General features: G+C 42.3%; 1 protein-coding gene across 1 annotated transcript in view; it reads right to left on the minus strand.

The window, feature by feature from the left end:
* NIPAL2 (NIPA like domain containing 2) overlaps positions 1 to 24504 on the minus strand; it is a 51092-nt gene that overhangs the window by 17093 nt on the left and 9495 nt on the right. Inside the window, exons 2-5 of the mRNA XM_075495469.1 lie at positions 16184 to 16252; positions 12844 to 13015; positions 2834 to 2893; positions 721 to 842 (exon numbers count right to left, since the gene is read on the minus strand). Of these exons, the coding sequence (XP_075351584.1) occupies positions 721 to 842; positions 2834 to 2893; positions 12844 to 13015; positions 16184 to 16252 (423 nt within the window). The remainder of the gene's footprint in view (positions 1 to 720; positions 843 to 2833; positions 2894 to 12843; positions 13016 to 16183; positions 16253 to 24504) is intronic.

Raw genomic sequence — 24504 nt, forward strand, 5'->3', positions numbered from 1 at the left:
GCATCTTTTACATTCAGCTGGAGGAAAAAATTTTCATCATTCCAGAAGAAAAGAGAGAAAAATTCCTCCTACTCACTCTGGTCTTGTTCCTGATGCTAATTAAATACATCAAAGATGATGTATGGTATTTGAAGTTTGTATACAGATACTTTAATCAAAATGGTATTTTTGTATTTGAATTCAAACTCAGGTTCAGATTAACCTGAGTGGCAGTGAAGCAGGCCACGTCTCCACATCTCAACTCCATACAAAGCTCCTTTCAGCCAGGCTTAGCAACATGGGGATAAAACAGAGTGATATGAAAGAAAAAAGCAGGACAAAGAGCATACATAGCCTGGTTTTTAAAAACACAAGTCCAGAAAAGCACTGTAACATAGATGTACATGCAGACAGTGTGGCATGAACACATATATAGGAAATATAAGCAGTGCCAATGTGTAGGTTTTTCCTGAAGCCCACTGAAAACCAAAACCTTTCCATTCTTGTTAATCCTGAACAACTGTGACTTTCCCCTGGCACGTAGTTCGAAAGACATCTTTTGGTTCAGCCTATTTTCAGCTTGGGGACTGGAGTGATGACCCAGAGACTTGCTCTCTCTCCTATGAAAATCACAGAATTTATCTTCACGAGCAGTTTTTCTGCCACTAATTCATAATGCTGCAAAAAGCCCAATAACCCCAGTTTTTCTGATTTAAGGAGTAGTATGAACCAGATACTCACAGAATATACCAAAAAAGGCCAGCTCACTAAGTAATTCTGTACTCGTCTTGCTGTGAGCTCTTGGGGTACATCTGGAGCAAATGTCACCAACAAGTATGTCCCTGTTACTGTCAGTGTTCCTCCTTTAAAGAAAAGGACACATTGTTTTGGTAATACAATATTTGTTAATCATGGTCATCCTTGCTCTCCAGCTGACTTGGAAATAGTTTCTAGAAGGAAATTTAAGTCCATTTAATCAGATCTGGGCTTAGGTAATTGGGTTGCCTTGCATTGGTGGTCTTCTCTAGTGTGATTTTTATTAAAGACTCAAAGGTTTTTGGAAATATGAAAAAAGCTGTCAGTAAAGCCTCATGAATTAGGGTTCCAACTCAGCAATGCATTTTCAAATACTTTCAATTGTAATACCAAGTGCCCGAAAAAGGAGAATCGATCCTTTGTATTTCTCACAGGCACAAAGCAGGTCACATAAACTTACCCTAAACTGAAAGGACAAGTCGGTAACCGAGGCAGACAGCTAGATCATTAACCAGGGTAAATAAACACAGTTCTCCTCAAGTCAGTGTGGCCACAGAGATCTGCACCAGCTATGGACCTGCCCTGGAAACATTAAGCGCAACAGATATGTTCCAATCCAATGCTCATGTGAAGCTGTCGTGAAGCCAACGTTTTGGCCGCTCCCTGTTGTATTTGCAGACCTATGAACTGTTTTATAAAAGGTTGATTTGCAAAAGACTGTTTAGCCATTAGGTTGCCAGGGCCCCTTTTCAAGGTTGAACTTGCATTATTGTGCTTTCAATAAAAATCTGGAAGTTCTGCCTTGTGGACAGCCAGCTGACAAACACAGATGTTCATCGAGGTATTGAGATAGAAGTGAGCCGATCCTGAGCTCATAAACTGTATTGGATTAAGGAAGATATTAGCTAATCAATTTTTTTTCAAGTAATCTTTAACATTCTTGGCAAACCTATAAATTGGTGTGGAATACAAGGCTCAGGAATACAAAGCAAAGCACATCCGGAGGACTTTGCTGGCACTGCTATTGCACACAGTTCCTTTGGAAAAGCAGAACTGTTCTATATTTATGTGCTTGCAAAAACATCACCATATTTCCCATCATACAGCTCATTCCTATGGAATGTAGCAACATTGTTAAATCCTTCTGCAAAGTCGAACTCACAGAAATAAAATAAATCAGTGCTTGAACACTAGTTAAAGCAACATACAATGTATAAGGCCATAAGGGAAACATGATCAGTCAAGGGAGGGGGGATTTTGAATGTAGCAGCTGAGCTGGCAAACTTGGATCCCAAACCTAAATAAATATTATATAGTATTCCTGGAAGAACACTGAACAGATCCCTCCAAAACATTCATGAGAACAGCTGGGATGTCCTTGTTATAGTACGGACAATCAAGCCTAGATGCTAGGGACCCCACAGAAATACCAGGTGCCCTGTAGCAACATCAGGTGCACTGTCCCAGCCAAGATGGCTTGTGTAAAGCCCAAGCCCTGCAGTATGCTTGTCTCTCACTATTACTGTGTTCAAACAGGGCAGTTTTGATATGCAAAAAAATCTTGGACACAGACGAAACGTTGACATGCTTTTACAGTGAAGACCATGTTTCCCAACAAAACATTGGTGACATGATTATTTGTTCTTTGAAGTGATAAAATTAATACCAAAAGGGAAGTTGTCACTTTTAATTGAGCTTGAATTTTTGTGCAATGTCTATGCAGTAAGAAAAAAGAAAATCTTATACTTGAATGAATAACTCAATAGTTTCATTGTTTTTATTAAAATTGTGTTGTACTCATAAAGATAATGCTAAATACAACCTCAGAGGCAAAAATAGACAATGAAAATAAATTTGAGCAATAAGGACACATAAGGAATGAGTTATGGTTATAAAAGCAGAGGATTTGGGAATGCAGTCTTTTCCACATGCATTGAAGATTCTGTCTCTTTTTGTCACTTCCTCCCAATTTTGAAAGTATCTGCCTCGAACCACTTGCTCGGGAAAGTGGGAGTGTGAAGGTGGGGGGCTGTGTGAGAGTTACAGCTTGCTAAGCATATGGCAACACACATGTCCGTATTAGCAAATGCTTACTTACCCAATATATCAGCAGCCCTCATGGTCTTCTTTAGGAATAAGACAGAAATAAATGCACTACCTAGAACAGAAATATAAAGACATTTTTTATAGTTGATAGAATATCAAGTGCTACAGCAAAAAGCTGCCCTGGGCCAAGTATAAATATATCTCATGGCCGTTCTTGTTGCACCATACCATGACATAACCAGCCAGGAGTCCATTCCAGCAACCAACCAACCCTCAGTTTTTGTAAGATTTTAAACGTATCGAGCAGGCTCTTATGTGGTTGAAGAGATGCAGTACCCTTCCCGTCTCCCACGCACACACTGCTCAAATTGCTCTGATTCAGTCATATATGGAAGTGTCAGGAAAGCTGGGCACTGATCAGCCTTACCGTTCCACTCCACATTTTGCCGCCAGCTCACTGGATGGACTTGTCCAAGGCAAATTGCCTCATAGAAGGATAAAATTCTGCTTCTTTAGGCTTCAATGTATTAGTATAAGAAAAGTAACAGCAGTACAACCGAGAGGAAGAAAGCCACTGCAAAAGCGTAATATTTAGTATGAACTAAGAGAGTGGTCATGATGTCTGCAAACAAGCAGGTGGAAGAACCAACATATGTACCATACAGGAGCACTGCCCATGGTCTTCTAGAATGACTTGTAATGAGGAAGAAGAATGGAAGTGAGCCCTGGAAACAACCTCCTGTTCCCTGGGCAACTCTTTCCCTTGTTCAGCTCTTGTATCTCCCCTCCGCCAGCTCCTAGCCCTGCCTCTTCGGGATGGGCAGCAGTGGGGGGTGAGCAGCAGTGGTGACCAGGCCAGAATTTCTGGTAAGCAGCTCAGTGTGGACATGTGCTAGAGAGGGAAGAAGGGGTTTGGACTTTAGACAGATGAGACTGCTGGCCACCTGGGAGAGATGGCTCGATTCCAGCACACAACATTAGAGCATCTACCTCTAAGGAGGAGCAAGGCTGAATAGCTCCTATGTAAAAGATGAGGAAAGGCCTTTGGGAGAGGTGCATTGGTAATGTTAGATTCATTTAGAAACCTCAAAGAAAGACTCTGCCCAGGAGGGACAGTGAAGGGACACATTGAACCTGAATTGTGGGATGCTGTTCCAAGAGCTCTGTTCCTGCCTACAGCGTGAAATTCTTGGTTTATTCTTGAAATAACAGTTCAACCTTTTTGCAACCATCTTTGCCTTTATCTCTATTGTTCTGACGGAAAATTTAATTTGTGGTTAGCTAGTAGATGTACTCTAGATAAATCTAGGGAGGTTCATACCAAGAGGTGAACAGAGAGCTGGAATTCAGCATCGTGTCTGTGTTATCCAGTCAGCAGAAAATCAGATATAGCAGAAGTAATAAATTTAAACTGTATCAAGGGTGATGGAGATCTATGCAAATGAATAAATACAATAAATGCAATAAAAGAATCTTCAACTGAAAATGCCTCACTGAAAGTAGGCTGCCTGACGCGGGTTTCTTTATTCAATGTTTCAGTGACAACTTTGCTGGAGGAAAGACACTAGTATCCAGGCAACACTGATAATAGCAGAGCTACCTAGGTTTAGGAAAGAGAGAGGACAAAAACCAGGAAAGAAGCAGCAGCAACCCAAGATAGTGCAGGGATTCATTACTGCTCTGTCTCCCTGCTGTCATAGCTCTCCCAAACTCCACCTCAGCCCACCCACCTAGGCAGTCCCTGTCACAGCAAAGACCTGTTGCTTAATGAACTGATGCCTCAGTGATTTTTTTTTTCTAGTATCCCCTTGTCTGGTCTCTCTGCATTCAGCAGAGATCTAGTAAATGCAATTTGGGGTTCAATTCCAGTGTTGGCATCCAATTTTGGATGAGATGAGTTATGCCCAAAATTCCACTGCCTACTTCTCTGGAGATGACAAATGGCAACTTGTGGGGATCACAATCTCTGAGACTGGCAGTGGGCACAGGGAGGCACCGGAATGCATCCAGATGATGGAACTTGTCACTCAGACTGTCATCCACTTTAATAATGCATTCAAATGCAGCAAGCTCTTTCTCCAGGGGTAGCTGGTAATGCACAAGAGATCATGAGCTTAACAGAAAGTATGTATAATTAATGCTCTTTATGATGTGTAATATGTAGAGGAATCTAAAAATAGGAGAGGTTTTGAGAACATATATTAGGCCATCTGGGATTGGAGGAAAAGCTGAAGTAGGAGGCGAGGTGCAACACCAAGGTGAGGAGAGTGAGACCCAGGAGAGACTGAACACAAAAGACAACTGTCCCTGTGCACAAGCCACCAACACTTCATATGCATTCAAGTGAAGAAGAAAAGCGAATGGGGTAAATCTAAATGAAGAAGCAGAGAACAGTTACACAGACCTGATGAGATGCTAGAGGACATACATGACTGATCAGAAGCCTGGCAAACTCTGGCTGTTACCTTCAGGGCTGAATTTTAAGCAAGTTATGGTAGCACAGCCAAGAGAGCACCTTGTTATTACACACTGGCTAACACAATATTTTAATTTTGTTCTTATTTTGTTAATCTTCTGGGTTTTAAGCTTTGTAAGTTTGACTTTCACATAGTCTTATATGTTATTCAATTTGCTAGGTGGGTTTGAACCAGGTTAAATCAAAGAAACCAAGGGCAGATTGTCTTGACGCAGACAGTGGCTCACCAGAAACGATTGGCCAGAGGAAGAGGGGTATGAAGGGAGCCTGTGAGCCCCAGGAGCACAGGCTGGCATTTGCTCATTTTGCCCTCTGCTGGCTTTGCAGCTTTCCCTGCCCAGCAAGACAAATGGCAGGCACCAAAATGTACCCCAGGAGCCCAGTGAGAAGCATTTCTCACAGCTGCTCTGACCCTCTTCCTTAACTCCTGTGGGCTCTGGCTCACAGTCTCAGGTGCATTTAGCTGCTTAAGACATTAACTCCTCCAGGAAAGGCAGTTTAAGACAATATGCTAGATGGCCAACACATTCCCCCCACCATCTCCTCTTTGCCTCGAGGCCTCCAAGATGACCCTGCTGTGAGCAGGAGGTTGGGTTAGGGACTTCCTGAGGTCCCTTCCAACCTGAGTTATCCTAGGACCCTGTGAACCCGTGGCAGAAGAGTAAGTGGGCATCCAGAGGCCACAGCTAAGCCTACCAGATATATGAGTTAAAGCCCTTACTGCGTCCCAAATTCAGCTCCTAAATGCAGCCCTGCTGAAACCTCTGTTCTCAGCTCCCCAGACTGTCCGCTCCTTTCCCACCATCCCTCAGACCACAGGCGAGGTGCCTCCCCTCTCTCCACCTCTCCTCCTCACTACCAGTGATGTTACGCCCTCGCACTTTCCTCCTAGCCCGCTTCCCCTTCACCATGATTTCACCGCATCACCGCAGCATGAGTCTAACTTCCTACCACCCAGCCCCAATTTTGCCTTTCCCATGCAGGGTCTTCTTGTTCCCCCTCTGTCACAAAACCTGTGTACCTCCTCCTCCTCCTCCACCATTATACTGATCTGGGAAATAAATCACTGAACATTACGTTCAACTCTATGGATTGATAGACAGAGGAACTTGGGCAATTGCTGTGCTGAAAAGTATTAATGTGTCTTTGCAGCCCTTCATTTGTTTGCCTGTTCTTTTTAAAAAGCTATAGACAGTTATAGAGATTGAGATCTCTATCAGAGTGAGGAATAGTCTGTATTTTTTTTTAATTGATCAGCAATAGAATACAACAATACAGAAATGCAGACAAAAAATTGTGTCAAAGTGTAAGCTGGCAACAGCTTGGCAACAAAACAAGCAATTTATCATTGTTCTGAAGCCTCATTGGTTTTGAACCACTGGTTTTAGCAATGTAACACATGCATGACTCCAAGCCCAAATTGTCAGCCTGTAAGTCATTGCAGCGAAGACTGCATCCCTGGTCGTCTGAGAAGACTTGTATACTTTGGGGTGAATCAGAACATTTTTAGCTTTATAACTAATTATTAAGGTAAAAATTTCAAATCTAGGCACAGATCCTGCTCCCACTGAGAGTGGTGGCAGATAGTCTGCTAGATCAAGAGAAGAGCAGAAAATGGAGATGATCTGTTAAGGATTAAACATTACAGAACCAACACATCCTAATGAAATCCTTGAGTTCATTTAATGCCTTGATTGTGTCATGCTTGTATTAATAGCCACAAATTGAGAAGTAAATAGGTCCTGTAAAATATCTGTATCTATATGACAGAGCCTTTCTGAAGGCTCATGAAACTCTTCAATCTGGAAATAGACAGTTAGTATTTCAAATGAAAAATATTATGACTTGGCACTACATCAAAGTCATGATAAATAAAAACTATTGGGTAGAAAATGGGAAAAAAAAGATTGTTCAGGAGCTTAATTGCTATGTTGAAACAACTTCATCTTCTCATACAGTAGCATAAAACAGGTTGTTTTGTAGTCATTATTGAAAGAATATATATTCACATTATTGAATGAATATATATTCACTGCAGCATGTGAATTTCAATTTAAATCTAAAAAATGGTAGAAAATGTCCACTTTTGTCATGATATGCAATTAAGTGCCTTAAGGAAGGGCTGTAATGCTGCTACACATAGCTTAGCCAGCTGCTTATTCTCTTAGGAGAGTAATCGTTTACAATTATCTCCATATGTAGGTTTTCTCCAGCACAAATAGAAATAAAAAGTAGTGTGATATGTGGGTTCTGCCACTAGCAGACACTGAATGGTGAGAACCCAGCTCACAAAACAACTCCTCTGCCTCCTAGACATGAAAGCTGAAGTTAGGATTTTTTCTTGTTTGTTTCTTTAAGAAAGGGATACTATACGACAGGGGAAGTTAAAGATAGAAAATACATACTGATCCATAGAGTGTATTTTCTGGATTTTGTCCAATCCAGCCTTAAAAAACTCAAACGAAAGAGTGTCCATCACTTATTTTTCCTACACAAAACTATTTCACAAATAAGTATATTTCAGTATTAAGTAATTTTCCTGGTATTGAGGCTATTTACAAATCTCATCTTTTTACCTCTATTTTTATTGTCAGGTCTTACACTAAATAATTCCTTGTTTAATGTTTGCACCTCTTCCAGTTTCTGCAACAAGAAAAGCATTTCACTTTGAGACCAAGCATTTATGCTGGTTTATGCAACTTAAGGGTCTCCCTCCATCTAATGAAGCAGTTTAAGGTCAGCCAGTTGATTTTGCACTAAATCTGTTGAGCAGTGCTCAAGCTGTGAGGATGCAGTTGCTGCCGGTCACGTTTTAAAATGTGACCTTAAAGTATGCTTTATACAGACAGACCCTCAGTCTACCTTCCAAGCTGAAGAGATTCAGGACCATCCCAGTACAGAAGCACTTGGAGATGCTTTAATCCATCCCCAAACTCAAGCTATTGTAGTTTGCCACACAGTCAGGAAGATCTGGAAGGATGATGAGGCAGGTAGTGCATTTGATCACTGCAGATCAAATGAACAGGAGGTTAAGGGGGCAGAGAATGGGAGCAGGTCTTCCTGGACAGGTACCAGTATTTCCACAGGGGATCCAGAGGCTGCACACTAAGAGGGGGACAAGCAAAAGGGCTGAACTGATGAGGTTGCTGGTCATGAGAAGAATGTGGTTTAGCTGAAGGATAGTGTGAAAAAATTATAGAAAAAAGTGCCCAAGAATTTTCATTAAGCACATTCAGAAAGAAAGGAGCTGTTTTGGAGAAAGGAGCTGTGCTCATAGCCTTGGAGCAGCCTAAAATATGTCTCTCCCATGCAAAGGGCTACTGGGGGTGACAGAAGGACAGGAAGCACAGACAGCCCCTAATGACTGTGCACAAAGCACAAGGACAGGCAAGTCCATGTGCACTCTGCAGGCACTGACAGATAAATCACAGCTTGTTTTGAGTGCCTGTAGCACCATCTCCACGATGGAGTCTGGATATAGACAATTCATGCCTGACAATCTCCCTGCTCTGAGACTATTCGCTTAAAACCTCCTTCATCTTATCGTGCCTACATCTCAGATATACTGTTTTGTTCAAGGGGAGGGTAGGAGCTCAAGGAAAACCAGTCTGCTGACCTACTGTGGGTCATTTTGGGGTAGACAGGGGAGACAATCCAGGTATGAGGAGGATGGATGCCTTTAGACCTGGTGGGACCTGGGTCTCCTTCAGGGCCAGAGGTGTGTGTCAGGGAGAATTAACACAAATTTGGAGAAACTTAAAGAATACCTGTATGCATAGCCAGAGTTAAACAGAGAGCTAGCTCTGCCCAAGACATCTGGGAACAAATTCATCACAGCTAATTGCCTACTCAAGCCTATTCTTAGATTATGTGATAGATATTAATGATGCACTGAACACAGAGGAAGATATTACAGAATTTAGTCAGTTGGTGCATGACCTCGATAGCTATCCTGCACACTGAACATGTAACATTCTAACATGATTAAATATTAGTACTGGAGAAGTGGGGGACAAAACATGAAACATTTTTCCCCATCCTTAATGCCAATATCCTAATAAAAAAGCAAGCCAAATATCAGAGGAATTGCTCAAAAGAGAGACCATTAAGGTGAGCTTAATTCTGGAAACTGGATTGTAGGACATACACACTGCAGAGAGAAGGAAGAACCCTGAAAATCCTTTTGTTGCATCTTCTAGACAAGTACAAATGAAGTATTTTAAAGAATAGTCTGGTGAATGTTTCCCAGTTCTCATTAGTAACAGAGTTCTCAAAATCCCAAGTTCTTGGGCCACAAAGATGTTACATTACAGTGAGTGGGAGAAATATCTGAGAATCTTTTTCCTAAAGCACCATCAGGGATATCAATTTTCAAAGCCTAGAGTAATTTCTTGCCCCACAGCTATTTAGAAGGAGCATATAAAAATGCAAAGGGATCTCAACAATGTCAGTCTAAGCGAGTTAAGTGTAAAACAACTCTCTACAGAATGATGAAAACTGCAGAAGAAATGATCTCTGATACCACTGGCCTCTCATCCCCCCCCCCCCCCCCCCCCCGCCCCAAGTTATTTCTGCAGGCAAAAGCAAGACAATAAGCTAAAAACCACAGCAGCCTAAAATTACCCAAGCTACATGTAAAACATGATTTTTAATTTTTAAGTATAAAAAGCTTTTTAATGATCACATCAAACATGTATTACTCCTCCACTTTTAAATTAAAAATTTACCAATTTCTCCTCTTGAAGAAAACAACTGCTGTCTTCTCAAACTATTTAAAGCCCTGAACAGATGTAGAGCTTGCATCATTGCAACCACACACAGAAATACTTCCACTGTGTAAGAAGAAAAATATAGTCTTTGTAGCTTAATTCTAAGAAAAAAAAATTTTAAATCTGCTGGTGCCATGCCAATTCATGATCTGTGGTGCTGGATTCTTTCTAAAACCAGCCATCAGAAGCACCCAGCTCAATAGAATGAGGCACAAACTTTTCACTATTTAATTGGTACCGGGTTAAGTGCAAAATTCAATTGGACGCAGTTAAATGTGGTAGCAGAGTATAATAGACGTTGGCTCCATCTATTTTAAGACCCAGGATGCTTCCTGTCTCAGAGGTCTGGAGATATATGACGAGGACAGCCCAAATCCGTTCTGGGCAGAGACTCCAGTCTGCCTTATCCTCCTCCAAAACCCTGGTTTCCAAGCAAAGGAAACTTTCCATGCAGACCCAGAGTGACGGAGATCTTCAGAGAATCTCCTAGATGACTGGGCATACTGCAAAGCACATTTCCCCTCAGTACACCATAGGTACTGAGTACCCAATGTCAGTGAGAGTCAGCTCTTACTATGTGGGATGAGTTGACACAAAATTTGGGAAAAAATGCTCATCAGAAGGCTGGACTTAGGGTTCAGATACACATTTGGATTTTGCTATCAAGTGCTTAATTTCTTCATTTAAAAAATTAACTTCTGAAAGACACACATTCAACAATACCTCAAAACAACTGCCAGCTAGACTGTGCAAAGTCCACCCTCCACCACCTAAAAGAGGTCACAACTTAGTGAGAAAAATATTTCTTGATCTTTTAAATTGGAAGACCTGCTGCCTAAACTATCCTTTGCCCAGTTGTTAGTAGACCATGCACATGTGTCTTGGTCAGTTTGTCATTGCCCTTATTGACTCATGTCATTGCATGAATTCGTTAGATGAACTCTCCTAAAATTAAAAGGATGCTCTCTCTATCTGGCTTTAATTTCAGAAGGCAGGAAAGTATCTAGTGGTAGGAAGTGTTACTGGGAAGTTATTGTTGTAATTGGCTGCTACATCATTTTTACTTTCTCTTCCTTAAGGGAATGTTTGCTAGACTAAATAAAATTTCAGATATCTCTATTGTTTGGGCTATGAAATGGATACTGTCAGCTGATATATGGGAATGGAATATAAGGTATTAAAATGCTTTCTGGGGTCTTCCAAGATAAGCATTTTGGGTCAGTTAAAAAAAAAAGTGGATGAGAATTTTGATAAGATATAACAGTTAGGAAAATGGTTTCTTGGTGTTTGTTACAAGTAAGGGGAAATGGAGAAAGGAGGAAATAGATGCAACATTTCTTCGCATATTGCAAAGGTAAAGAAGAAGGAATCTACTCATAAAAATCAATCCTAAATGCGACCTCTTCTTTGTAGCAGTTTAATAACCAATGGAATGTTTTCCCTTCCCACTGCTTTTCACTTCTTCTTTCTAGTTTTCTGTATTTGCATTTTGTTCAGTTTGGACAACAAATTAGATCGGTCAATGTCCCTTTATGTTCAGAGACATCTGGAAATGTCTGGAAATTCAGGGGAAATCACACTGGGATATGTCATATTAATTTACATTTTCATCTCAAGTAATATCTCATTCCTTTCTTGGAGAAATCTTTCCTACAATGGTGAACTACTGTGGCTTTATATCTCATTCTCCAAAATGCTGCAATAGTTTAACATTAAAGGTTACAGTAAATTGCCTGCAGTTTCCTTCCCCCACTATGTCTTTGCTAAATTGCACCCACATATGGTTGGCTGCCTCCTTCCACTACAGCTGGGCAGTCCACCAGGAAGGTAATTCATCTTTTCTACCTTCCCATGCAGAATCACTCACTGCAATGTCACTTCCAAGCATGGAACTGGTAGCTAGAGACAGACTATGAAATGTTATCACTTGTCAATAGCAAGCGAATGAGCTCCAACGTATGCAGAGCCATTGCGATACCTCAGCCCGGGATGTTTCAGCTGTGGGTATGAAGTGACTCAATTAAGGGATACAGCTGCACCCTGTATTCCTGTTTTCACAGCCTCTGTACAATATTGTCCTGTCCACTCTGCTTTGCATTAGCACAGCATGACAGCATATTTAAAAATGTATGTTTCTTTATCAAAGAAACAGACATCCCATACCTGTCAATACCTTAATTACAAAAAACCACATGAAATAGAGTAAGATCATACCAAACGAGTCCTAAGGACAGGACTTCTGCTAAAGTCCAGTTAATCTGCACATGAAGGAACAAATGAACGACTTTGATAATGTCCATAAATAAACTAAGTATTTGAGGAAATTCCTAGGCCCTTTTTGTCATACACTGCAGAGGGTCAAGCAAGTTTGCCCATGTCGGCACGAATCATGGTGATGGGCAGGCAGCAGAAACCGCTTGATGTGACGGTAACATGGAAAACACATTGTAGGTACTCAGGACCAGACCACGGCTCTGTGCACTCAGCAGGATGCCAGCCCCCTGCTTCAGGGGCTTGCAGAGCTGGCAACGCTGGTACAGCACTGGGTGACCAACTGGCAGGAACTAGCAGAGCACAGAGTGACACAAAAGACAGAACTATGGAAAAAGAAAGGTATTAGAAGAGTCTCTGAGTTAAGTAGAAGGTTTGTGTTAAACTGTCAGCTCATGTAAATGTATGAATAATTTCTTTTTAAACCACAACATTAACATTTTCCCCTTGTGTTTCTGCTGCAGTTCCTGCGGTATTATTCCTCTAGTCACAAACAAGCATTTGATTAAAGTATGCACCCAAGCAAGAAGTGGCAAACCATCTCACCTATGACAGATACACATCCCAGTGGAGCGACAAGCGCAATGGGGGCAAATCCATAGGCCGTGAAATTCCCCACGTCTCCAAGCCCTAGGAGGGTAATCCCACACCACCATAGCTTGCTTGTGTAGTAGGGCTTCGGCTCTGCTTGGCAAGCCAGTCGGAGATGAGCGCATTTCTAGAAAATTAATTATTAGGAACAGGCATGAAAAGAAAGACTTCCATTGTGTTCTTATGTCTGACAAAAGTTGAATAATTAAGGGGGCTGTCAACTTCAAATTCCACGTGCGTCAAGGTTTTCTTTTTAAACATAACTTTCAGCTTGTTGTTGCAGACACACTGCTTTGTGTTAACTCCTTGCTGCTTCAGATGTATGCTTTCTTAGCCGTGGTGGAAATGACTGAAAAATTAGACCTCTGAATAAACCTGAAAAATATTAAGTGAATACTAGCTAGTGCTTCCTAGCTATCACTGCACACCTCTGTTCTTCTCTCAAAGTAAAGCTTGGCAGTTGTGCTGTGAATCTGGAAACACTCAAAGGCAGGAGATGGGGCAGAATCAGAACTGTGGCAACAAACTGGGAGAAGGGGACCAGACAACATGGTATTCCTGCTCCGTGATACATATCCTCGCCAAAAATACAATTTCAAAATGAAGAAGGCAGCACTTAATCACATCTGCTGTAGGGAGGACTCTAAATTAATTAGGTAGAATTTAGGATTTGGCTACAATGTCCTGTTTGACCTTAGAAGAAGATCTCAGGTAAAGCATTGTTTTCAGAAGGAAAACCAGCTATACCTGTATCAACAGGTATAATATATACACAAGTAATACCTCATCCACACTTCTTGTTACATGGAAAAGGTATCATTGCCACATGCGGTAATTGTTTTCTCTCTGGTTGTACAGCAAGAACCTGTATATAACAGGTAGTTTGATAAATTTGATTAAAACCCCTATATATAAAAAGATAATTTGACTTTGATCACACTGGTCTTCTGAAACAGAGTCCAGGCAGTCTCCATCAGGAAGGTGTCATGACTGGGAAGGTTGCAACGTTTACCACATTAGTTCTGCAGAATATCGTTTCCTTTCTCAGATTCCTCACCAGCCTCTCTGCACATGGGTCAAAAAAGTTGGAAACCAAATGATACAACTATGGTAGTACAAATGGTGGCAAAATACATTTTTTTCTCCGTCACTTGATATTTGATTTTGGAAGTGTCCCTGCAGAGCCCCAGGGAAGTTGTAAACAATTTTCCTCCTACTCCCATTCTACTCTGTAGGCTACGCTACAGAGTATGGGCCAAACAGCGACATCTGTGATACACCATAGTCTCAGTCATTCCTCTTGTTGAGAAGATACAGCACATTATTGCAGCTTCATGCTGTGGAACACATTGTGGGCATGAAATCCTAAGAAGAAGTGTAGCCCTCCAAGGAGAAAGGGAGCATTAGAAAATCAAACTTCTCTGAGCCACAGACCAGCACTTCACAGTAACGTCCACGATTTTGCATGTTTCATTTTTATAAACAAAAAACCAAACAAAGCCCAAAAGAGAAATGGATATTGAATAATATTGTGAAATCAAGAATCCAAGTTTCTGCTGAAAACCAAATAGGACAAGTTCTTAACTGAATCCTGCGCTTTGGTTTCTCCCCAGATTCTTGTAGGAATAACTCTTGAGGGCACAGTGTGATTGAAAAGGTGTGCGACGAACACAGGAGGGTGAGCTCAGTGGCTCCCCTGCAGCCTTCTTTCTCCAGATGTCTGCCTTCTTTGCATAGTAATGTGTGTGGATGGTATTTAGGTGGAGGCTGTTTATAATCCAGCTGAAATACATTGCAAATGGTGGGCTGCTCTTTAGCTGACAACCAGCTAGAGGGAAGAGAGGGAGGATAACTGACTGCGTGGTGGGAAAGGGAGAGAGAACAATAAAATTTGGCCTGTCCATTTTATATGAGTGTGAAAATAAATGTTGAGATCTAGGGAAAGTCATTATTCATATTTATAAGATATTGTTACTAAATGGAGAAAAACCTATTTTAGAGGATACAGAAAAATTTCAGTTGAAACTGTCTGTCAAATGGCAATGCAGAGCTATTGGGTTTTCCTAAACAGCATTTAAAAAGCTGGAAGATAGTTCAAATCCAGTAAATGCTATTAATGATTACAGGTCAATAAAAGTCTGTCTGCATGCCTCAGCACATCCCCTGGGAAACCATCCACTTTGGCACTCAGTGCCCTCAGCAGACAAAAGATATGAAGTCTGAACAACCTCATTATTATGGGCTAGACTGAATTTCCACTTCATCAACATGAGTTTTTTCATTGAAACAGAGCCTGTCCTAGTACTGTCACCGTCAGCAGGTTGGAACTCATATTGGAGTGGCAGCTGTCATCTCAACCTGCCTGCCATCTCTGGCTAAACAGATTTCTTTCTATGGGATTCTCCAACTAGAGATACTTAAAATAGAAAGGAATCATTGAAGAACCTTCCAGCATTAATAAAATGGGTTATTATGAATAGAATATTACATATTCCACAGCTTTCTGTTTCATCCTTTAGAGAAAAAGCAAGAAGTAGCTTTATATGAGACATATACAACTCATAAAATACAAGCTAGCAAAAATACTTTTTCTGGACAACTTACACAACATTGTCTTCTGCACTTTAAAAATTTTTGTTAGAAGACCTAAAAATACCATGAAGTCTACAAGATACACCTTATAATGCACTATTTAACTTTCTACTGAGTATGTATTCTAATTATTAATACAGAAAGTATTTTATAAATCTCATCCTACAATCCTTTGCCATAGTTGTAAGGTCAGCACCTCCCATTGCTTTTATGATTTAAAATAATATGTACTCAGATTATTTCATCCTAATTCCCGAAGGAAAACTAAATTGGTTGAAGTTGTTTTGGGGCCCAATATTGCAAGAAACTTTACATCTCTATGCATTTAATTACATTAATCGCTCCATTAAGCAGCCCCTAAGACCTTGTGATCAATTCCATTTTAGATTTGGACACTCTGAGACAGGCTCACATGACATCCAGTAGGACCACAAGCGGGTCACAGCTGGTATTTCCTTATGGCACATTACAAGGAGGAGGAGGAGTTATGAATTTTTATTCTGTTCCAATATGGGAATCACAGCACAAAACAGGTTGAGAGCTATCATACTGCCAACAACTACAGCAGGACACTAGTTAAAGAGAGGGAATGCTTATTAAATGCCACAAAATTTGTATTTTGAACTTCACCATAAAAACAAATTGTAACATAAATTACTTGCTAAATATAAACAACTCAGAATAAAGAGAAATAATTGTATACCTGTATATTCAAGGAGACACTAATCAGAAAATTTGAAGCAGCAGCAAGTAAAACTCCCAAGAGCTGAGTCTGCAAGATCACAAAACAAATACAAAAATACTTACTAGTTTAAGAAGAACAATATAACAGTGGTTTTCTGATAGCACATTGTAACCCAATCAAAAACAAATTATTGCACTTTTCAGTCACTGAGTTCATGCTGCACTGAGTAAACTGATTAAAAAAATATCTCTGCACAGTTGACTAGGGCTTAAGTAGCAAACAGCTGGGAACGGAAAGGGCATCCCAGTGCAGGAGGTGGTTTTGCTGTCCATCAGTAGAACACCTTCTTAAATCTCATGAAAGAAAAAAACTAGACAGGTCTCAGTTGAACACTACACACATGTATTCTTCTTTTCCAAAAAAAAAGGACCTGTTTTATTACATAATCCAGAAGGAAAATCAACAGCAATCGAACCGTTCATACTGGAACACAATTATCTTATGTGTTAACATATCCATTGTTTGACAGGGCAGCCAGGAACAGAGGTCTCTTGATAGTTTCTTTAATGTATTGTGTTATTTCATCAAATTCTTTTCTAATCAGCCTGTCTAATTTTCAGTAAGATTTGCAAACTTTCTATGAAGCTGAGAAATTAAAAACATTCAAGCAGGATTCATTATTTTGGAAAGGAGCCATTTAAAGACGCCATTTCAGCAAGCTCAAATAACAGGTACACGGTAGAGCTCCCTGTCTACTTTCAAAATGTTGTAACACTTTGTACGTTGTCATAAGTGTATTCAAGACCCATTCAAGGTCACTGGTATAGTGCTGTGAGGAGCCCCATTAGCTTGTAGAAAAGACAAACATACTATCAGTGAGTTTTTATAAACAGGGTCATAGTAACATAACCCAGCATAACTATTGCTTGCAAGCTGTAAAGCAGCATCCAACTCAGGGCTCAAAGCCTCAGCTTTTATGACTCTTCTCCAAGAAGGTCCCTGGGTACCTATGAACAGGCAGTGCCTACCAGCCACAGAGACTGTCGCCCCTCAACATTTATAAAGAGGCAATACATGGTCCAGCAAGCCCTTGGGGATGGCAACAGAGGGGGATTATCATTGTGGCTAGATAATTCCCAGACTAGGAAAGAGCATCCCCAAAAGTGTGAAGAAACAACAGCCTTACTACAAATGGATGATAATATTCTTATTTAAGAGACACAGCTGAATCCAACCGTGTCCAGCCCATGCATTTCTGTAGTGGCTTAGACTCAGAAGGACATGCAGACACCAGAATCACTCTGGGTGAAGTGCTTGGCCGACTGCCAGGTGTCACCAAGACGTGACTGATGGGTACAAGAGGATGCAGAGAGGGGAATGGAGGAGGTGAGAGGGCTCCCTTTGCTCACACACCCTCTGTGCTAAGTAATACAGCACCAGTGCCACAGTCTGTGTGCAAGAAGCATCCAATGAGAAGCAGTACTCAAGAGTTTTGCCCATGCCCTCTGGTGCCTGGCCACTGGAGGTCCTTCCCATCTTGCATCCTCTCCCCCCCACCCCAGCATCCCCCAGTGGATGCTCCAGCAGCACGTCCTGGGCTCTCACACACAGTGTATTTTCCATGCTCTGGGAACACCCTTCGCTGGGAGCGGTGGGGAGTGTGGGACAAGATGTCTCAGCACACCTCAGCACAGATGTCTCTGCTGAGGTTAGGCACTAACTGTTACAGGGACACGAGCAGCCTTGCAGCCTCCTTACACACTGGGGAAATGCTGTCAAATGGCCCCCACCCAGGGCTCCGCAGGAGCAGAGGCGATGGGTTTTCCTTCCTGAGGCTCTGATGCTGGCGGTACTACATCTTGCACAAAGTTTGACCACCTCACAGGTGGATTATTGCACTCCCCTCATCATCCAGCACACACAGAAGCTTCAATAAAACAGCAGTTAAATAAAAATTGTTTTCTTGCTCCCAAAGACTTGTTCTTTTTAAATGACAACATGCTCCCTTGTGAGGGGGTGGAGAAGTGGCCTTGTCAGCCTCATCATGAAGGGTTTAAGAAAAAGGAGACAGCAGGGAATAGAAAACAGAAACTGCCACCTCATTTGCCCCGTCATTTTATTGCTTTCACATCAGTAACTGTAACACATCCACACTACTCCCAGCAGAGAACCCAGTCTCTCTGCGGCTCTTTCCATTTCAGTGGCCGATCCTGCCCTTATGGCTGCATCTCTGGATAACCCCGTGCAGCTCCTTACTCCCAGCTTCCAGCCGGGGGTCACAGACACTGTGCAGGACTCAGGAGGCAACCAGCACCCAGGGAGGAAACACGGCTGGTCTCAAGCCAGCCCAAAGGAAGGTCTCCATCCAGCTCTTGAGTAAAACTTGCATGCAGCCGGTGGGCAGAGGATGAGGCTATGTGTTCCATCTGTCATCCAAAAAAATGTGCAAAATCAGATCCACCTATGGGTACTGATGATGACCTGAGTACCTGCCTCCAGAGACTGTGATCTAAATGCCCCTTTCATGGCTTTACACACTGCACAGATAGGGACTCCAGGAGGAAGTCTTCCAGTGCCCTGCGTCGCTGGTGTCCTCTCCAGAACTGACTGCTTTTGTACCGTGGTGGTTGCTTCCTCAGGTACCTGTCAGCTTGGCTCAGATATCCTTGTGGGATGTGCAAGATTTCTGACCTGCTGACCACCCCGTGTCTGAACAGGAACCATCTCCCAAAAGTCATTGCTCTTCTTACAGATTCCAGAAACTGCCAGGAACAGAAAGCAGCTCAAAAACTCAAAGACCCAAGTTTTCTGGGTCTTCTCTTCATTTTCTGGGAAATAGTGAGACATGTGTGACCAATGTCTGAGTACTTCCCTGCGAAATACCGAGATCACTATTTCCCTCAGCATCGCCGCTGACATGTCCCAGGCCTGGTCGAGTCAGGGGCTCCCCATGGCAGCAGGGAAGGACCTGGTAGCCCGAGCCTATCCCCCCGCAACCAGGAGGAGGGCAGGTGGGGGCACCAGGGCAGCCCCAGCCCCAGGCATCGGGCACCTCCCTGGAGATGGGGACAGGCCGAGGCTGGGCCAGTACATAGGCCCATGAGTGGGCCCGGCTCAGCGGGGCCCGTGGCTGGGCACGGCAAGGCTGTGGGGAGCTGGAGATAGGTCCTGCTGCAGTGTTGCTGGGGCAGGGACTGACGGCCCCAGGGGGCTGACGTGGGGTCCTGTGCCGTGGGCAGGGCGGGCGAGCCCCAGGGGTGGGCAGGGATGGGCAGGGCTGTGGGTGCTCTCAGCGCCCTGGCAAACACATGCAAAGTTGTTGAGGTGACACTCCCTTGTGTCTAACTTAGGCAACTTCGTGTGTCTGCACATAAGCTACAGGAAAAGCAGTGCATGTTTTTCGTAGTGGCAGTCCGGGCTCAAAACTTACCCTCCTTGCTCAGGTCATTTTATCGTAATGACCACGTTTCACCTGAGCATCGCTGTTGGCATATATACTGCGCTGCCTGCTCCAGACTGACATGTGTTAATGAGCTCTGGTTAATATGGTGATAGCACCATGCTTCCAAACCCAGGGCTCGACAGACCCCTAAAGATTAAAAGCAGCATACGATGCCCTAAGGAGGTCAAATATCACATGGTTCCGTTCAGGGAGATGAGATGAAAGTACAGTAACACCACGCAGCTATAGCATGGCAAAATGGTCTTGAACAGGTTCATACTCAGACATGCCACTATTAAAGAAAACAACAGGGAACAAAAATGCAGTAAAGAGGAAAATTGGATTGCAAACTTCACAAATCAGAGCACATCTTAAATCAGCAGGCATTTTCTAATGCACAAGAGCTATCATACACAGCGGCGCTCAAAGCAGGAGAGAAAAAAAATAGGATACCGTATCTCAGGCTAGTAAAACCATGCATGAATGAAAGACGACCTGCAACAGAAGATAGATCACCCTATCAAACTAAAATGGTTGCTGTATTGCCCTGAAGGCCACCAGAACCCTTCTGTTCCCATCTTCTCATGTAAAAGGCTTCATTATTTGTGCTGTGTCTGCCATTCAGCATCCTTTAGAGGCTAGAAGACTGGTGAAACAGCCAGTTTTATAAGTAATAAACATGATATTCTCTGAACACAGAGTTTCCAGTTGTGATATCCAGTTGTGATATCATCTGCAGCACTGCAGGGCTTCCCACACACAAGTCTTGAGACAAACCTCCGTGAGGGAATTCAGTTGCAGACACAACTTCAGAGCCATGGTGCTACTTCAGTCAACTAAGGACTTCCACAGGAAAAAGCCTTAAATGTTCAAAACTGTTGGCTTAAAATGCAAGTCCCTTCATCACCAAAACATCTGTCTGAACGTACAGGCCACTTTGTCGGACCCCGGATTTCAAACTGTTGACGCATTCTTCCAGTGCTTCCAAATGCATGAGGCTCGTCACAGAAACATCCTGTCCTTAAGTTTTCCAGAAAGCAAAAAAACACCACAGAAATTTGATTTCCTTCACCTTAATATGGTTTGGAACGAGCCATGAAAGTCACTTGCTGGCTTTGCAGGCCTTTCTAGGCAGTCCCCAAGCACACAGACCATGGACTGAGGCTGTGGATCTGCTGACATTTTCCTTGGTGGCAGAGCTGGCTTGAGGAATGACTTCCCCTGGCCCCTCATTCCCTCACTGCCTCGTTTGCATTAAAACAACTATTTGTGAGGCTGGCAGGGCACTGTTCCAGGTTTGAAATAACCCTCCCAAAATATACCCCATTAGCATTATGTTCTTTATAAGCCACCTGCCAATGTTTAACACTGAAGGCAGATTAAAATTCACAAGCCGCAGTAAGGGTCTTGAAATGGTGACCCCGCACGGTTTGCCAGTGGTGACAGTGGCCAAGGGGATGTGACTGCACAGGGGGCTGCCAGGGGGAAAGAGTTTGAGAAGTGGCAAATTCAGCTTGAGCAAGGCACCCTCCGCAGTCGCCTGGCATCTCCCATCCCAGCTGCGTGAAGGTCTTGCACAAGCCCAGGCGTGGGGAAGGGAGGTTTGAAGGATTGGTAAGGAGGTGTCCATTTGCCAAGTGGAGTGGCAACTTATTGCTATTCAAAATATATGAGCGGCAGTATGGTATACTGCTGCATACAGTCCTGCTCAAACACTCATGCAGGACCTGATGCTTATTTACTCTAACACCTTTTCACATCATTCTGGCAGTGCTTTAAAAGACATTTTACATGCAAGGTCTCTTTTTATTGTCAAAGTAAAGTAAGGGGTTTATGGCAAATGAAAGCCAGGCTGAAATCTAAATCTTTGGCACTAATTCTAATAAATTTATCCCTTGCAGACTAAAATCTGCACTGGAGACTCAGTTATACAGTGAGATGCAATTTATCCGTATTACATGTATGTTTTCCTAATGCACATTAAGCTGCAGTTGCCAGGCCTGTGAAATGAAAACTTAGAAAGATCAACTTAATTTGCATTGACTAAAAGGTATATGTCCATTATTTATGGAAACAGGCTATGTCTATAAATTGAAGTGATGAGCAGAAAAAAACCACTTCAAATGTATGTTGTCGGCTCACTCATCAAGGCTAGTTAAACTGCTCCTCCTATTTTTCTTTATTTCTGCATTTATTTGTGATCTAAAGGTGTTCCCAACAAATGTAAAGACATATACTGCTTCAAAAACTACACATCGTTTCCAGTAATTGGGATTTTGTCAGATCTCAATGGATTTTATAAAACAAAGGGGGGAAAATGCCTCCTAAACGTCCAATTCTGAGTTAACTCTGAAGCAAGGGCAATTCGGAGTCCTTAACAAAAACCATATTTTTCAAAGAGCCACCATGTGGAATTAGGAGAGGCTTATCATTTAGCTATTATTATTCACAGAGTTCTGGCTGTACTCAGTGCTTTACAGATGTATAAAGAAAACAAGGTCCTTGTTTCAATGGTTTTCATAGTTCAATTCACATACTCATATATGGGTTCAGGCCGATATGAAGTACTGAAGGAGACCTGAAATAAGAGTAAAAGGGCAATTACCAGTGTTGGCACATGTAATGAAAATACATTTGATTTGTTCGTTGTGACATAAAAGGAAAAGGACATTGTTCAATATACAAGAAGGAGAGAATTAAAGTATTTGGCACCATTTTTGTTAGGAACAGAAGGAGAGAGGAGAACTTGGTAACTAAGTCAGGATAAATTTGATGGAGACAAGACAGTTTGTAGGTTTACACAGGTCGCCAGTCTAGATTCCAGACCACAGTAGATAAAGTTCCTATCTTGTGAATGTTACAGTACCCTTGACTTCACTAGGTTTTACCTTTCGTTATCTCACAAATTTAAAATGCGTCTTTTTCCAGAAAAAACTGTAAAGCCTGGGAGGAGAGCCTGTAAGTTATCAAAAGGTGTGGGAACTTGAGAGGATAAAGCAACTGCAGAAGTGGGACCCTTCTATTCATCTCCATGCATTAATCATTTTCATGAGATCTTATTTATATTCATTAGTCTGATTAATTAATGTCCATAATGGATAACAAACTGAGATGAAGAATATGGATTGTGAAATATACTAAAGTAACTTTCAATATGCTCACTAAGGTTATATACAAACATATCCATCCACTCTAATGCTAACAAGCATTACGAGTAGTAATTTTTTTCCTTTTTCAATAGTTACAACCAAACCTCCCAACTCCTAAATTTCGATTTCTTATTCTCAGGAAACAAATCTCAAAATTAGAAATAAATGGGAGAATGGGGAAGGGGCAGAATGGATTTTTACACTGTTCCTCAGCTGAATATCCTGGGACACTTTGATGCATAATCAAAGACCATTTCATGGTTTTAATATTGTCTGTTAGATTGCAAATAAAAACCTCTCCAATGACTGTATAACGGAGGCTCTAAAAATTTCAATCATAGTTGATAACATCTTAATAGAAAGATTTTCTCAAGGACTATCACATAACATCTCCATGGCAACTATAGAAATTACATAGTAGGAAAAGCAAGGATTATAAACTTTTGCCAGTTTCCAAGTCCCTCAGGAGAAACAAGGAGGCAAGCCAGCATTGCCTGCCCAGCTTATCCCACAAAATGGCCAGCTGGCTCGGGGATGCTCCTCTATTGCTGCCCAGGAGCAGGCTTTCTGGATATTCCTGTTTGACCCTGTCTAGTTCCTGGTGTACAAGGCAAGGTTCAAGCCAGACCACTCAAAGCCTAGGTATATTAATTCCTGGAAACTACAGGCTGGCTTACCTTGAGAGGCTGCGCTGCTCCTCTCCCTGCTTCATGTGGCTCCCTGGACCCCTAAATCGAGAGCCAAGGAGGGGACGGAAGGCTCAGGGGGAGCTGGAGTGTACCGCCTCATGCCCTGCAAGATGGAGCTAGCTCTTGTTGTGCTCGGAAAGACAGGCAAGCTCAAAAGGGAGCTATCTGAACAACTGAGTAAATAGTGCTGTTAAGTGTTACGTCAGGTTGCAGGACAAGGCACAGGGAGTACTGTTGAAGACATGGCTCGCTCTGCATGGACACAGAAACGTGCCTCCAAACCAAGCATAGCTAGCTCCTTCCATCTTGTTATTGTAGTACAAGTCTTGCTGGAGTACACATGAGCTATTTCTAATTCCACTTAAATCAGATACACAAAACCCTGACAGCGATGTAGCCAGCTTAATACATTATTTACCAAATCCTAAAAAGAACTTTTATATAAAAATCTCCCTTTACCAGCTGAAAGGAGCAGGGGAATGACATGCCTTTTCCAGCACGCACCTCTCCAGCATCACTTTCCAACAAAGGCAGGCTTGTTTCCCATCCTGTCTCAATTAATCCTCTGTTAGCTATAACTAACCCTTCCTTTGATGTGCACAGAAAATGCTTCTCCACATCACAACCGGAGTGAACATGCTCAGCTGCTGAACCCCGGTGTCACATGTGCAGGCCAGGGGTAAATGTGAGGACACTTCCAAGCCAGTGGCATTTCAGAAGAGTTTCTAACAGGAGTAACAACAGGGGAGGGGAAAAAACCAAAAGATTTTGCTGCATTTAGAATGAAGTTTGATCCATCTGTTAAAAGAATGATTTGATTTTATGGTAGGGGAATGGGCGGCCCAAAGGCCCTTCCAGTCTGCTGTTCCTACAGAGGAGGGGTGCTGTACATTAGCTCCTTGCTTTCCTTCCTGCACTTCACGCACTTGGCTCTCCTAGTTTCATTTCCACAGAGAGCGTTAATCATTTACAGATAGTTGCTAATGCAAAAAAAATGACTGGACTCCAGGAGGCAGAACCTTCTGGTTAGCAGCATTATTCATTTAAATATAAACAACT

The sequence above is a fragment of the Mycteria americana genome, chromosome 2 (assembly GCF_035582795.1).
Source record: "Mycteria americana isolate JAX WOST 10 ecotype Jacksonville Zoo and Gardens chromosome 2, USCA_MyAme_1.0, whole genome shotgun sequence".
NCBI classification, from domain to species: Eukaryota; Metazoa; Chordata; class Aves; order Ciconiiformes; family Ciconiidae; genus Mycteria; species Mycteria americana.